Source organism: Festucalex cinctus, chromosome 10 (assembly GCF_051991245.1).
Source record: "Festucalex cinctus isolate MCC-2025b chromosome 10, RoL_Fcin_1.0, whole genome shotgun sequence".
Classification (NCBI taxonomy): Eukaryota; Metazoa; Chordata; class Actinopteri; order Syngnathiformes; family Syngnathidae; genus Festucalex; species Festucalex cinctus.
The window spans coordinates 27,755,964-27,771,597 of NC_135420.1; the positions used below are offsets into that span (position 1 = coordinate 27,755,964).

The following is a 15,634-nucleotide window of genomic DNA, read 5'->3' on the forward strand; positions in this document are numbered from 1 at the left end:
ATGGTGGTACTTGGACAGCTATGATGGTATTTGACATAAAAGCATTTCAGAAGCACTCGGTACACACGAGCGTTCAGTTTATCCGGCATTTTTAAATTCAGTCTCAGTTTTAGTCCAGTTTCAATCTCGCTTCTTAGTTTTCGTCATAGTTAATCCACGACTCCATCCCATGCCATTTTTATTTACTGGTAGTCTATTTTTAGTCGACTATAAAGCTAGCATTTTAGTCTTTATTTTAGTCCAAGAAAACATCATTTTATTCATCAAGTTTTAGTCAACAAAAACTGTCAACGTTTCAGTCAGGACAATCATTTTCCATCCATCCATTTTCTTAACCGCTTGCCCCTCACAAGGGTCACTGGGGGTGCTGGATCCTATCCCAGCTGGCTTCGGGCAGAACCCTGAACTGGTTGCCAACCAATTACAGGATAATCATTTTACCCCTGTATATTTTTTTTTTGTCAGTTGATATGTTGAACAAGTCGGATCTAAAACTATTTCACATACAATTTTCTCAAATCTTTTTGATGAAAAACAACTTGACACACAATTACAGTATATCAACAAGTGGCTACTATGGTTCCATGCTACGAGCTAGTAAGTTAGCAAGCGTTAGTTAGTTATTGTTCCATTATTGTTGGAACGTTATAGCCGTTGGCTTTTTTCAAAAACAAACAATTTTCATCTCATTTTTGTTCATGAACTCAAATGTCGATAGATTTCAGTCCAGTTTTTATTAAGTGAAGTACATTTTCGTCTCGTCTTCATTAGTTGACGAAAACGCATACTGATTTAGTCCCAGTTATTGTTTATTAATGGTTTTAGTCGAGTCTAGTTTTAGTCCGGTGAAAAACGTGCATTGGCCAAATTATTTTTTGTTTACTTCTCATTGACGAAATGAGCACTAGTGCACACAATAACAGACAGCACTCGCACACAAACGCCTGGAGGTCTTTCGAGCGATGTCAGTATTTCAGACAAGTTGACATTTCCCGCCCCAGATCCTCTTGAGTGTTGCGCGCACGTGTCGGGCTGGGGTGGAAGATTTTTGCTAATTGTGTGATCAATGATGCTATTTCAAGCTGCGGAAGGCGTATGAAGACAAAAAAAAAAAAAAAAAAAGGTGAAAAAAACAACATCGTCACGCCTGTCTTTTAGGCCTAAGAAAAATATGCGTCTTGCGTATGACTCATTTTTATCCCGTGCAATAACAGTGCTGCGAAGTGAATTATGTGAGTGATCAATTTGTGTACGACGCACGCATGCACACAGAAACAGGACATGACACAGACCCGACTCCAAACGCCCAAAAGTGGAGGACGGATGGGATCCATTACCATAAAAACACTCAAGACTGAAATGAATAACTAGTCATGGTTGAGTCAGTGAGGTCTAACTTCCATTGATGAATGCATTAAAAACATTACATGGGGTTTTGTAATGCTTGAGTCACTAATTATAAAATGTATTTTAGCCATTTATGGTCTGTGACCAATAAAATTGGACAACACGCTCAACACGTCGCTTACTCTGTTGTTGGAGAATAAACAAAAGGGGTTTTCTCAACAAGAAGTGAACATGATGCGTGACAGCTGTTTTTTTGTTTTTTTTACCGCTCAAAATTCACGCACAAACGACAGCAATCTCAGTGAAGTTGGTTGTTTTATCTCGGCCGTATATATCAGGGTGATCTTCAGGTATCAGCAAATATAATTTCATACTTTTTCATGAACATTTTTAACGCAACTTAAAGCAAATTTAATGCATGGTTTTCAGTTAACTGTCATTATATCTGTTCCAAATGTACAATAAAATATTTTCAACTTTTCCATACTCATTAATTAACATAAAAATGCAGAAATATGGTTACCGAATACAAATGTGGTTGCATCTTTACTTCACTGATACAGTAATTTTACATTAAGAACTCCATGAAGTTATTTTTAAACTATATATTATCTCATTTGCTCCCAAAAACGCGTAAATACGTTTTTTTTTAATGTAAGTGTCCCAAAGACGTTTTTTTTTTTTTTTTTTTTTTTTTTTTTTTTATGGTAGAGCATACAGAAGGCTTTGATGCAGCCTCTCAATTGCAAAGAACGGTTGCAGAAATGGTGGTTATTACACAAACGGCCAGCAGGTGGCAGCATAGCAAATGAGATCAACCAGGGCCATGTAGAAAAAAAAGCTCAATTACTTACAATTTTGAATAGATTTGTGAAAACTGATGAAACTTAGCGCTCTTCTAATGCTAATTGCTGCAAAACGGAAACAGAAACATACTTTTTTTTCCTGATGAAAGAAGAGACTTTAATCTTTCTTTTGGTAGGTTGCATGCTTTGATAGCAATAGAACACAATATTCTGTGGGCCTTGCAAAATCCGTCAAAATCCAGTAAAACAGCCGGGAGCGAACGGGATTGCGAAATGTGAAAATGGCTGCGAGTGAATGAGTTAAATAACTGTCAACGACAAATTCAGATATGATTGTTTTATCTTTGTGTTCGTGCTAAGTCTGAGCTAAAACCAAATTGATCAAGACTGAGATTTGCCTCCATGTGCATTCAACAAGCCAACATTTCCCATCGCCCAAAACTTTGGGGGTGTTAAGAATCATACGTGAAACACATGAAAGAATTTCATTCATTTCTGTGTACCTTTTTTCCACAAACCAAAATCTCCACTAAAGCTGTGTCATGCTAGCTTGCCAGGTTCCAAGGCAACCTGATCCGTCTGTCGTTGTGCTCCTGTCACGGTTTACGGCGACACCCGACAGACTGGTTTGACTCGAGGCAGGCGCACAAAACAGACGCAAGGCCCAAAAAGAAAAACTCTTTTATACTCATCTGCTGTTATCAAACTATTATTATTATACATCCAAATCCAATATGACACAATGACTTGAATTGATGGCCCACATTTGTAGTCTTTTACTATGCCAAACAGCAAACATTTGCGTTTGCTATGAGAACCAATATCTTCTACCAAATCATCGTTGGGTTGTACTCATTTATGCTGAGTGAGCAATTCGAAATTTTCTAGCTCAAGCAGGGGAAAAAGGATAAAGTGGGGGGGGGGGGAAGTTACGACATGAACAAACTGTTGCTGGCAAGAAGCTCGTAATTAATTTTCAGAGCTCTGTAGATAAGGCTTCTCTGTTTACCAACCTAACTGCCTACAATTGTGGAAAATTGCCGCAATATTTGGACAGTAGAATAATCAAGAAAAAAAAAAAAAACGTTATATTGTTTCAGTGTACCAATATTGACTGATACAACTAACAAAGCGACAAACATTAAGAGCTTCAAAGACATTCAAGCAGAGTCTAGAGATAGACCGATATGGTTTTTTCAGGGCTGATACCGATGCCGATTATTAGTTGTCAATGACGCCGATAACCGATATTTGGAGCCGATATTAATTTTCACTAAAAAGGGAAAATATTGGCATCAAAATTTGGAAAAAATACAAACTTCAGTTCTTTTTTTTATTTTAAAGTATATACTTATTGAGCAACTTTTAGGGTTAGTAAAATATTGGATTTTTTTTTTTTTTTTTTTTTTAAATCTTAGTCAATAGACATCTTTGTTTTTAAAATCTAACAAGTCCCAGGATCTCCCAGGTGCAGTGGCATGTTTTCAAAAGTTAAATAAAAACAAACAATTGTTTTTTACACTAAACAAAGTATTTCAATATATTTGAAGTATTTTATTTATTTTTTAAATTATCTTAGTTTTAATTTCAAACAAAAACAGATGGTGCTGAGAGTTCCCAGGGTCAGCAGCGTCTCTGAAAATTTAAATTGAAAAAAAAAACAAAAAAACATTTAAATTAGTTCCTTGAAGTTAAGTTTTTTTTTGTTTGTTTGTTTTAAATGGATCTATTATCGGCCATATGATTCTTCAAAATGGCCGATGCCGATATTCGTCAAAATGCTTAATATCGGTGCCGATAATCGTCCCAGCCGATTATCGGTCTATCCCTAAAGCAGACGTGCTTTTGACATCCTGGATGGATAATAATAAGCAAACGGACGGTCCAAATAGCAGGCATTTAAAAACTGTCGAATTGTAATTTGTCATTTCAGTACGACTTAGGGGAAACAAATCTTATTAAGACAGAGACGACTCTCATCGAAAGGGTGTGAGATTTGTGGTGGCAAAGGCAAAAGTGAAAGTTAGAATATCAAATACTACCAGTCGGCGAAAAAACAACAACACTAACACAACCACTGAAGCATAAATAACACATTTGTCCAACTGTTATGTAAAAGAAACAACCTGGGGGCCACTCGGTTAAGCAGTACATGCTTTTTCTGTCCAACATGTTTATCTCAAGAAGCTGGTGCAAGAAGAAGAAAAAAAAAAAAACAACTGTCTATATGTCCGAACATACCTCAAAGAAAAAGAATAATAGGGGTGTGAATTGCCTAGTACCTGACGATTCGATTCGTATCACGATTCACAGGTCACGATTCGATTCGATACCGATTAATCCCGATACGAATGGTCACGATTCGATACCGATTAATCCCGATACGAATTTATAAGTCGATTGTTGCGATTTTTTTTCATTCAAATTTAGAAAATACTAATCAGTAAGCTTGTAGAGTGTAAGATTTATATGAAAATGTATTATTTATTTATCTGAAATTTCAGTCTTATAGAGGTTGTAATCTGTTTCATGTTTGAACAGCATTAAAATATTAAGGCTTAATGTGCCGTTCATATAACATTCTTCCATGCTCAAGGTGTGAATCCTAAAAAAAAAAAAAAAAAAAAAAAAAAAAAAAAAAAAAAAAAAAAAAAAAATTCGATTCTGCCGATTATTGAATCGATTCGAGAATCGCGCGATGTAGTATCGCGATATATCGCCGAATCGATTTTTTTTTAACACCCCTAAAGAATAACAATCATTATTATTGCCAATCTCTCTTCTCAAACCACATTGGTTCAATCCGTCAAAAAAAAAAAAAAAAAAACTAGTAATCACAATTGAAGGCAAGTACTTTCAAACACTTTTACATACAACTTTTAAATATGTTGTAATATACCAGACAAAAACATTGGCAGATAAAACCATCATGCCGTCGACATGTTTGAATCTTTGGAAAATCAACTGAATTGCGGAGGTCTCCGGAGTGTTATCCCCACTCGCCACTCGAGTCAAGGTCAGCTGTGCACTACTACCACATTGTCTCGGTCTCAACCCGAGAAGTCGGATGGCACATGAGAATTCCTGTGAAAGACTTCAAATAAACCCTGTGCTTGTTTTTACAGGTTGCCCACAATATGAAGCATACCAACGGTCAGTTTTACACAACCAGGATAACTGATCACTCATTAGATAACTAAATATGTGCGAACCGCTGCGACCGTCATGTCTTCTTTGGCAGAGGCAATCGATGACCTCATTCATCGGACCTGTGTATCCACATTTACAAGCCTCGTTCATTATCAGTGTGTATCAAACAGGGTTCCCTTCGCATTACTCAGCACCCAAGAAGCAGCTCTTGGTTTCAAAAAGAATGGTGACCCCCCCCCCCGTCCTCAAACGACTGATAAATGATACAATCGCCTGGCGGCTTCACGATTGGGTGATTTCGCTAAAGCGGCGATTCGAAGGTACAACAATGCGTAATTCATGGACAGGTTACCAAGGTAACTCGAAGACCTCTATGCTGGCAGCTAGTTAGCGTGTAAAAAAAAAAAAAAAAAGCGCAGTACAGACTTAAAGGCAACACGGAACACTTTTATTAGGCCCTGTGACTCGCCTTGCCAAATAGAGACCATGGGAAAAGTCTTGCCATGTGAGAATTAACATTGTTTTCTCTCTCATATGCTAAAGCACTCGTCTCACAGACAGAAAAGGAACAGGAGAGGGGAGAGAGGAGGGAAGGGGGAGGCTGTCTCACGTATATACGTCCTCTCCCCAGTCAACATGGTGTTATTTATGGTGCAATATGTTTCCAACCAAAAGTCAGCGTTCCTGTCGCAGTAGCAGCACAAACGACAGCAGAAAAACGCACCGCTAATGGATTTAAAGGTCACACCATGACGTGGTTTTGTTGTGCCTGCACACGACATCAACGACCAACGTCAACAAGACAATCACAGCAAGGAAAGTTAGAAGAGACCAGACACGTTTAGAACTTTGAAGTCACCATTGTTTGCCAAAGTGCCCCACAAGTGGGGACTCATAACCGGACTCGATGAATTTTAGCGTCGACTCACTGATGCCGGTGTGGTGGTACAGTTTAGAGATGGACCGGCCACAATCAAACAATCTCGCGATGTTTTGTGGAGATGTCTGGATGACGTAACTGATAGGTAGGTGATGACTTTAGCACCCATTTTCAGTCCCCCGGACCAACCCAACCACACCTGCTTCAAGGGGGCGCTCGTATGAGGAGATCCACCAGTATTTCCTTCAACAGAAAAACGACCAACAAGAACAGGAGCTTCAAGCCGTACGTATCCCACTGAGGGGTGAACGTTTGCGGAGGTAGCGAATGTTGATTTCTCAAGCTAAGCGTTCGTCAGACATTCGACAAAAGTTTGAATGTTTTCTTTGTCGCAAGGACGTCTTCAAAATGTTCAAAATGTACATTTACTTGCAACAAAAAAATATATATATTCACTGCCAGCCATTTTAGAAAATTTCAAAAGTTTCAATATGTACGCAATGCGTTCAATAACGTAGAGCGAATCTGCCAAATGACAGAATTTGTCCCGTTCTTTTATAAATCGACAGTAAAAAAAAATGTAGGTTGCACAAAATGCAGCTATTACTCTCATGGAAAAATGTTTATCTCGTAGAAAATGTGACAACGATGTCATCTATAATTATCAGATTCAAGCCCCGTTGAAAAAAAAAAAAAAAAATGTAATTGACAAGTATACTTGTTAAAGTCAGTGAAATTGTTCATTAAAGCAAACGTCTACCAAACGTCTTGAAAGAACCCTCTCGAAAAATCAACATCCGCTCACCTTGCGAACGTTCTGCCCTGAGTGAGTTTTAGAATACATTTTTCGAGACTGCCGTGTGATGGAGAAAGCATTCAAATCAATCAATGCGCTCGCATGAACGCGAGTAAATGAAAGTCTTACTCGCATACTCCGAAAAGGTCACACGTGACCATTTTGGTCGCAGTCTGAAGCTCTCCAACAGTATTCCCTTACTACTTTGACTCCAATTACAAGAGCCGATTTTCAAGTGCACCCCATTTCAAACTTAACGAGGTCAATTCAAAGAGATTAAACCACATCTGGCGGTAGAAAAGAAAAGCGGAGTGAAAATGACGGCAGCCAGCAGAGGTTTCAAGTCTAATTGCTAGGTTTCACAACTGTGAGCACCAGACAAAAAAAAAATTCACAACATTTTCCAGCAAGTCTAAAAGCCGACATTTTACATCCACGGGCTGATGAAACGAGGGACTATTAAAGAGTCGACTTCAAATGTGACTGCAAGTCAACCCAGCGAACGCAGCTGCAGGTCTGACTGGAGCGCCGCATGCTGCCAAGTCATGACTACGAGGAGTCTGGAAGCGTTCCTGTCTCCAGTGAGTCAGGTTTCACTTCCTGGAAAGAAATGATTAAATACTGCCGATAAAGGAAGACGGGATTCAGTATAAAAAATACAGTCGCCGTGGCTGGCATGAGGAAACTCAAACTGAGAATCTAATAAAAAAAAAAAACTGTAGCACACGATTAGGATCTTGAAAGGAGCGATGTGACATCATTTTGAAACATTTCCACCAGTCTTGGATTTGGTCAACAATGATCCAGGTGCAACACTGAGGAATGTTGAATGCCGATGTTCAAAATTCAGTTCACCCAAAATAGCTCGAGTTTGGCCTGGTCAGAAGAGGTCAGAAAAGATAATTGTACCTTGGTCAACGCAGTTGTTTGGAAAAAGTACACAAGTGTCTATGAGCAAAATACGGTCAGCTGCCAAACAGCTGCAAGGATACAGATGTGAACACAGGAAGGGACAAGCGGAAAGGAGAAGAGCGAGAAGGGCGATCGTCCTTTCTGTCATCTACAGCTGAATATTGCGGAAATTCTAGATGACTCTGAATTCTCAGTGGATTTTTGTTTTGTAAACTTGAGCTGGCTTTCAAAGCGTCAAACGCTCAACGTGCATCTTTCAAATGTTTGCATGAATGCCTATTTTGTTCCCAACCCACTCAACTGCTAACGAGAGGTTACGTGAGCCGCTACAATCGATTTTTGATTGGAAAACTGCCTGCCAATCTTTCGGATAAATTTTAAAACGATGGATGAAAGTTGAAAGATGTCATCAAGCCATCGCAAAGTATGTATGTAATGACAAGTAGTTATGGAATGACTTTGTTCAAACCTGTTTGTTTAATGGTTACAGTAACGATTATAATTGTCCATTTTAAAAAAATCATTAAGCACATAGAATAGAAAGACGAACAAAAAAATAGTAACGGAACGGAATGCCAAGACATGTGGGAAGAATTCATAAATTTGTCACTGGACTATGAAGCAACTGTCCAGAAAGAAAATAAATAAATACATATTTATGAAATATTATAACAAACTGGACTAAGTGCAATTTCTGGAGAAAATTGCGTGGGAATGCTGAAAGCGCATTGAGAGATAAATTATGAAATGATAACCTGGTTTGCTGGACAATGCGCTTTACCAACTGTGCCACCGAGCAGTATCAGACACCTGGTAACGATGAGAAGTTATATGAAGTGGGCGTGGAAAGTGATACTTAGAAAAAGTTACATGTCTGTCCCATTGAAAATTTATGGGGTAAAAGTTGACATTAAAGGTTAAATTTTGCAAATACTTTAAGTAATGTGGAATCAGACGATATATACCCCGGGAGGCGTGAATTTTTGAAGCTAGTAAATTGGAAGTATTATGTGGGAGTTGTTAGTTTAAAAAAAAAGAAAAAAAAAAGTATGGAGAATAACAATCACAATAACATATGTGGGAATGCTTCAGCATTCCCACATATGTTATTGTGATTTTACAAAACAAGCTTGTTTCTATCAAATTCTCAAAGAACGTGCTCCTATTTTACTGGTGGTTTTCCTTTCCCAAATCACACCGTCTTCCTCCCTCATCATCATCATCATCATCGTCATCACCATCATGTCACAAGGACTATGTTTCAGCACCGTCTAATTAAGAAAGACTATCGCCCTCACACAGATCGACGTGGCCTTTTTATAACTTTTCACACATTCGGCGCTGGAAACTTCTGTTGCAGAAATTTACTCGGGGTTCATTTCAAAATAAAATGCACTGCAGTTAATTGTTTTGGGAAAAGTAACGATTATTCTCATTCATTTTTGGATTACAAATATCCTATCGTACCGTAATTGTTTTCAATGTTACCAAACTATAACATTTCAACTTAACATGCATGTGGTTAGCGTAAACATAATCATGTTGTTAAAAGGTCATATATTTGAGTTCCAACAACACACCGACATGATCAATAAAAGCACCGCATTTGAGATGTACATGCTCGGGATGCAACGAATGGCAGCAATATCATAACGCGATATTAAAATTGCCACAATATCGCCATCCTCATGTCATGGTATTAAAAGCAGCACATCTGTTTCAAAGTTGAGGTTGTATTCCATTGGTGCAGTTCCAGAACCCTCTGCTGGTTACTTTATCAGTATAGTCTAATTTTAATTAGGCATGTTTTGGCCACCTAGATTTGAAGACCCGCGCCCGATGGCCCGAGGAAGGGGAATGCAACACATTTGAGATCCCACAAAAATGTGTATGTGCACAAGCAAATTCTTTTTTTTATATATATATATTGTCAGTACTGTAAAGTACTGCAAGCTTTTTTTATATTGACAACCACCCACAACGTCACGCTAATTATCATATTGTGAGCTTCATATCGTGATAATTATCGTATCGTTACCTCCCTAGTATGGACAATTTGTTGATTAGCTAATATTATATATATATATATATATATATATATATATATATATATATATATATATATATTAGGGGTGTGAATTGCCGAGTACCTGACGATTCGATTCGTATCACGATTCACAGGATTTATATGAAAATGTATTATTTATTTATCTGAAATTTCAGTCTAATAGAGGTTGTAATCTGTTTTATGTTTGAACAGCATTAAAATAAAATATTAAGGCTTAATGTTCCGTTCATATAACATTCTTACATTCTCAAGGTGTGAATCCTAACCAGAAGTCAGACGTTTTGTTGAATATTTTTCCATTAAAAATGGAAGTTTAAAAATCGATTCACACACACACAAAAAAACAAAAAAACAAAAAAAACAAAACAAAAAAAAAGGCAATGATGAATATCGAATGAACAATTCTGAGCTCTTAAAAAAAAAAAAAAAATTAGATTTTTTTTTAATCGATTCGAGTATCGCGATATATCGCCGAATCGATTTTTTTAACACCCCTAATATATATATATATATATATATATATATATATATATATATATATATATATATATGCAGTGTTCAACTGATTACCGTGTCCCGACATTGCACCACATGCACTGCACTCTATTTTTCCTCAACTGCCTCAAGATACAATTACCCACAATTAAAAATTAACTTGACACTTTGGAATGTATTCTTAATGATCAATAAATGAAACTGTGCCTAACCCTTATTTTATAGGTCAAAACATGTCAAATAAAAAGGAGTGAATAGTCAAGTTGTTTTTTTTTGTTTTTTTTAATTCATCATGGAAAACATTCTTTCAGGTGAAGTATTATGGAGTGTGGTTTATATTGTTAACTATCCTCAATAGGATACAATAAGACCCCAGAGGCGTCCTAAAATATTTAAGCATTTCGGGTATCAAATGTTTTCCACACCCCGTGCACCGGCTCCCGCATGAACTATGAGGATGAAAACATGTTCCATTGCTTCAACGGCATGTCTGACATTCCAGCGGACTGTTTTTTCCGAGCAGTCGGCTGATGGACGTGAAACTCAAATCAAAAAGTTTAGCCGGACAATAAAAGTTTGTCGCGCCAGAAGTCGGCACTTCCGCCAACAGCGAATAGGATGCTCCGCTGTCGCTTTGTTAATGTCATCTGGAATACGGCCAAGAAACGGGAAAAAACGAGTCACACTGAAGAAAAGCAAAGTGCAAGAGTGGCCATAAATAGCGAGTGAGAAAAAGATGAAAGAAAGAATGGCTTGTTTTCCAAGCGCGGTGTTTAAGATTTCTTTTACATAATATAATGGCACACAAAATTCCTTTCATTTCAAATGTATTTCCCATCTTTCATGTTGGTAGTTGAAATCGGTTGGAAAAGCACGTCACTAAACGGGAGCGCGACGTGTCAATACGGATATACAGTGAACTTCTTAGCAGCCAATCAGGTTTCATGTTGACGGCCAACACATTAATCCCATCAGAGGATTATGATGGTCAACTTGAGTCGGCGTGTCAATCGGCTGCTTTGTCTACTCGATTCTAATTAGGGTTTGCGTTTCCAGTGCTGTATTAAACGTTGTTTTTGTTTTACTGAATTATTTCTTTGCTAGCTCTTTGATCTAATTCCCAAATGTTGCATTCTACGGAAGCGTATTGCATTCACTTAAAAAAAAAATAAAAATAAAAATTGTTTTTCTGACTCATTTTTTGGGGAGCTTTGTTTTTTTTGAGTATTTTTTTTCTGTTTTTCAGATTTGTTTTTCTGTTTTACTGAACTTTTTTTTCCGTCATAAAAAAAATATTCAGAAAAACAGCGAAAAACTAATCAGAAAAAACAAACAAAAAACAAAACGTGCCAAAAAAAACAGAGCACCAACTTTTTGAAATATAAATAAATAAATAAATAAATAAATAAATAAATAAATAAAAAATGACAAACCAGGGAAAAAAATTACTTAAAAAAAAAAATTATTCAGGAAAACAGCGAAAAATTAATCAGAAAAACAAACAAAAAACAAAACGTGCCAAAAAAACAGAGCACCAACTTTTTGAAAAATAAATAAATAAATAAATAAATAAATAAATAAATAAAAAATGAAAAAACAGGGAAAAAAATTACTTAAAAAAAAAAAATATTCAGAAAAACAGGTTTTTTGATTAGATTAGATTTAGATTCCGATTGGAGCAAGAACAAAAATGTTGGGTTTGTTTTAAATTCATTAAATCTGAAGGTTTCTTTATGACTTCCTATAAAATTAGAACAAATGTTTCACATCTAGCATGAACGTCTCACTCATCAACAAACACATTAAAAAATAAGGTTGACGATTTACGATGAGGATTTGGTGTCTCGATCAATACTTGTGGTTTTGAAGTAACATTCCAATTCCAATGGCTCATTCAAAAGATAAAAAGCAAATACATCCTTTTGTCTTCAGAGTCCATCTGGGGATGTAAAATGACTCGTCTCGCTCATTTCACTCCCACATTCACTTGCACGTATCGTCCCATAGTTGTGGTCAGCGCGAGTAAATGATTCAAGCCAATAACGTTCTGCGCCCTCGTTTGCTCCAGTTCACGTTCACAAGCAACCTCTCATCTCGCTGTCTTCACTTTATGCATTTTTATGTGACATTAGGGGCCTGGGCGAGATAACAATTAGCCTATTTTAAACTGTGGTTAATAACCACCGGGCTCATTTCAGGGATGTGAATCACTCCCAAGTCGTATTTACTCGCACGCCCACGGACACACGAGGATGCTGCTGGGTTAATTCCATCTTGAGACAACTACAGCGCCTCCTTTATTGACTTATCAAACACTGCTGAAATAATTTCAGGATGAAGCACATGACTTGTTTACGTGTGTGCGACACAAGCGTACGACACAGTGCAAGTTGGATTTTCCCACAAGGAAGAAGTAATATAAACAACAATGATCAATTAAAATATTCTCTCTTCTTTTTTTTCTCCATTCTTGTTACGGCTTCCCTCAAAGGGCTGTTATGACTGTGAAACTATATCATAGTTATTATAAATGCGTAACAATTTCATGGATAACTAGACTAGAAATTGCGTGGGAATGCTGAAAGCTGAATGCTAATAGCTGAATGCTAAGATTTGAATGCATGTAGAATGCTTATAAAGTAAATTGAGAGATAAATTATGACCTCCTGGTTGCTGGACAATGCACTATCAACAATTACCAACTGTGCCACCGAGCAGTATCAGACACCTGGTAATGATGATAAGTTACATGAATGGAAGTGGGCGTGGAAAGTGATACTTGGAAAAAGTTCAATTTCTGTCCCATTGAAAATGAATGGGGAAAAGTTGATATTAAACGTTAAATTGTGCAAATGCTGTAAGTAATGCGGAATCAGACGATATATACACCACATGAGGCGTCAAGTTTTGAAGCGAGTTGAAATTTGAACAGTATAAATGGGAAGTATATAATGTCAGAAATGTTACGCGGCAAAAAAAAAAAAAAGTGTGGAGAATAAAAATCACAATAACATATGTGGGAATGCTTAAGCATTCCCACAACTATGTAGTTTTGCAATCAAGGATAAATACTTTGATCTAGTTACTGTAAAAAAAAAAAAAAATAAATGCTTGCAACATTATAACGTTATTTATTGCATACGACGGTTTGAAAATTTGCTAGAGATTTCAGCGAGAATTAAGGAAGTTGACGCAAATGATTTGCTTCCGCGGGCCACATAAAACGATGTGGCAGGCCAAATGTGGCCCCCTGGCCTTACGTTGAACACCTCTATCACAAGCAGTGCAGTTCTATATCATTTTTATTACATGAAATACTCTATTGCACACAATCCCTCATAAATTAGTCATGCCCATGACAAAAAAATATATAATAACCTAACATACATTTCATTTGCACACAAACATGTTTCTGCTGCCCACATGTTACAGTAAAATAATGTTTAGGTTTAGATAAGTAGTCACTATAAGCTAACAGCACCACTTTGCCAGTTAAAACAAGCATTAGTAAGTTATTAACTTTGATTGAGCTTCTTGTGAGGATCATTTGAGGCACAGCTAGCGAAGTGTGTCCGCTCGGTTCTTCTCCGCCCTGCCGCCAGCAATCCGTGCCAGCTTCCTTTTCAAACTGGGTGTGACACCCAAAAAAAAAAAAAAAAATTGGTCAAGAAGATACAACTTGCCTGGACACGCGTTGCGAATAAATAGTACGAAATGCAACTCAGCAACAGCGACGCGAGCCGGCGGACGGGTGCCTGCCTATTGTTCTGCCGCTGTCACAAACAAACCTTGAGGTGCGCCGCCGAACCGCGGATTAGCTTTAGCATTAGCCACTCGACTAGCTTCTTTTTTTTTAGCCGCGCGTCCTCAAAACAAAAAACATAAAAGGTAACGCAGCACCTTTCTTCCGTTCCATGTCCACTCGCCGAGTTCAACAACGACCTCGCAACAGAAAGGAACGGAAACGCTCGCAAAGTGCTGATAAAGAGTTGATAAAGGACATACCCAGAGCTCCGTTCCCCAACTCATCGCGGATTGCCCCTTGTGAGGTTCGCCGGGATCGGACGCGATTTTCCCCCTTACTCCGGTTTTGCTCCAACTGAAGGCGAGCCCGTGTACAAACTGTCTACGCGCACGCGCACACGCGCCTCCTCCTCCTCTTGCCCTGCCCTCCGCCCTACTAAAACCTGGGGGGGCGGGGTTAAACAATGACGCTCCTTTTCATCCCTGACATGAACATTACTAATTAAACCGAAGCAAGCCGTCTCAGCAAGGGCATACACTGCAAAGTGTTAGTGTTACTGTCACTAATCATATTCTTATTTGATATCCATCCATCCATCATGTGGAGTAAATGCACACAAATCTAAAATGAATCTGCATGTTTTCCCCGTTGTTATAACCCTGTCCCAATCAGGAGTGAACTTTAATCATTTGTTAATAAGTGGCGCCATCTTGTGGCTAACACAAGACAAATTAGCTTGCTCTCCCAAACGAGCTAATTTCGCAGATGATGATGATGATGATTATTATTCACAACTATTCTAGCATTCCTTACAGTTTTAATTGCATTGATTTGCAGCAATGTGCCGCCGCAATGGCGTACCAAAAAAACAAACAAAACAACAACAACAAAAAACGAGTTAGTCTCTAGCGCCACCGGGTGGTTAATGGGTGCATAAACACATTCGAAACCCAATTTTTGATTTCCACCCCCGTCTGTTGACTTGCACCTAAACGGATTGAAGCGGAAATCACCGGAAATGCATTATAACATACGGCGTTTACAGTGCATGGAAAATTAGCAATTATAATGGGAGTCGATGTGCCAAACATTGGATTCAGTGTTCGATAATGACCCCTTTTTTTTTTTTATTTAACTTTGAACTGCTACACTTCACAAAAGTCAGCATCGTCAGATTTTTTTTATTTATTTATTTTTGAATGATTTATCAACCCTGGGGAAATTGATGCTCCCCCAATGCTTTTTTTCTTTGAATAAAAATCAAATTATTCAAAGAATGGACATGGAATCGCTTAAAAGGGTTAATAATACCACAAAATCAAAAAATAGCTTCAAAATCCAAAGTCTAAATCAGAACTACTTTGCACTGTAGAACTTAATTATAGCTATTTATGAGTATGAGCGGTTTGTTGGGTTAAAGCACAGTATGACTTCT

The 15,634-nt window shown here is 37.7% G+C and overlaps 1 protein-coding gene across 4 annotated transcripts in view; it reads right to left on the bottom strand.

Moving 5' to 3' along the window:
• fnbp1l (formin binding protein 1-like) overlaps nt 1-14,625 on the bottom strand; it is a 37,788-nt gene extending 23,163 nt beyond the window's left edge. For all 4 annotated transcript variants that reach the window (XM_077533988.1, XM_077533990.1, XM_077533989.1 and 1 more), the window contains exon 1: nt 14,460-14,625. In XM_077533988.1, the coding sequence (XP_077390114.1) occupies nt 14,460-14,483 (24 nt within the window). In that variant the 5' untranslated portion in view covers nt 14,484-14,625. The remainder of the gene's footprint in view (nt 1-14,459) is intronic.
• Nucleotides 14,626-15,634: the final 1,009 nt, after the last annotated feature.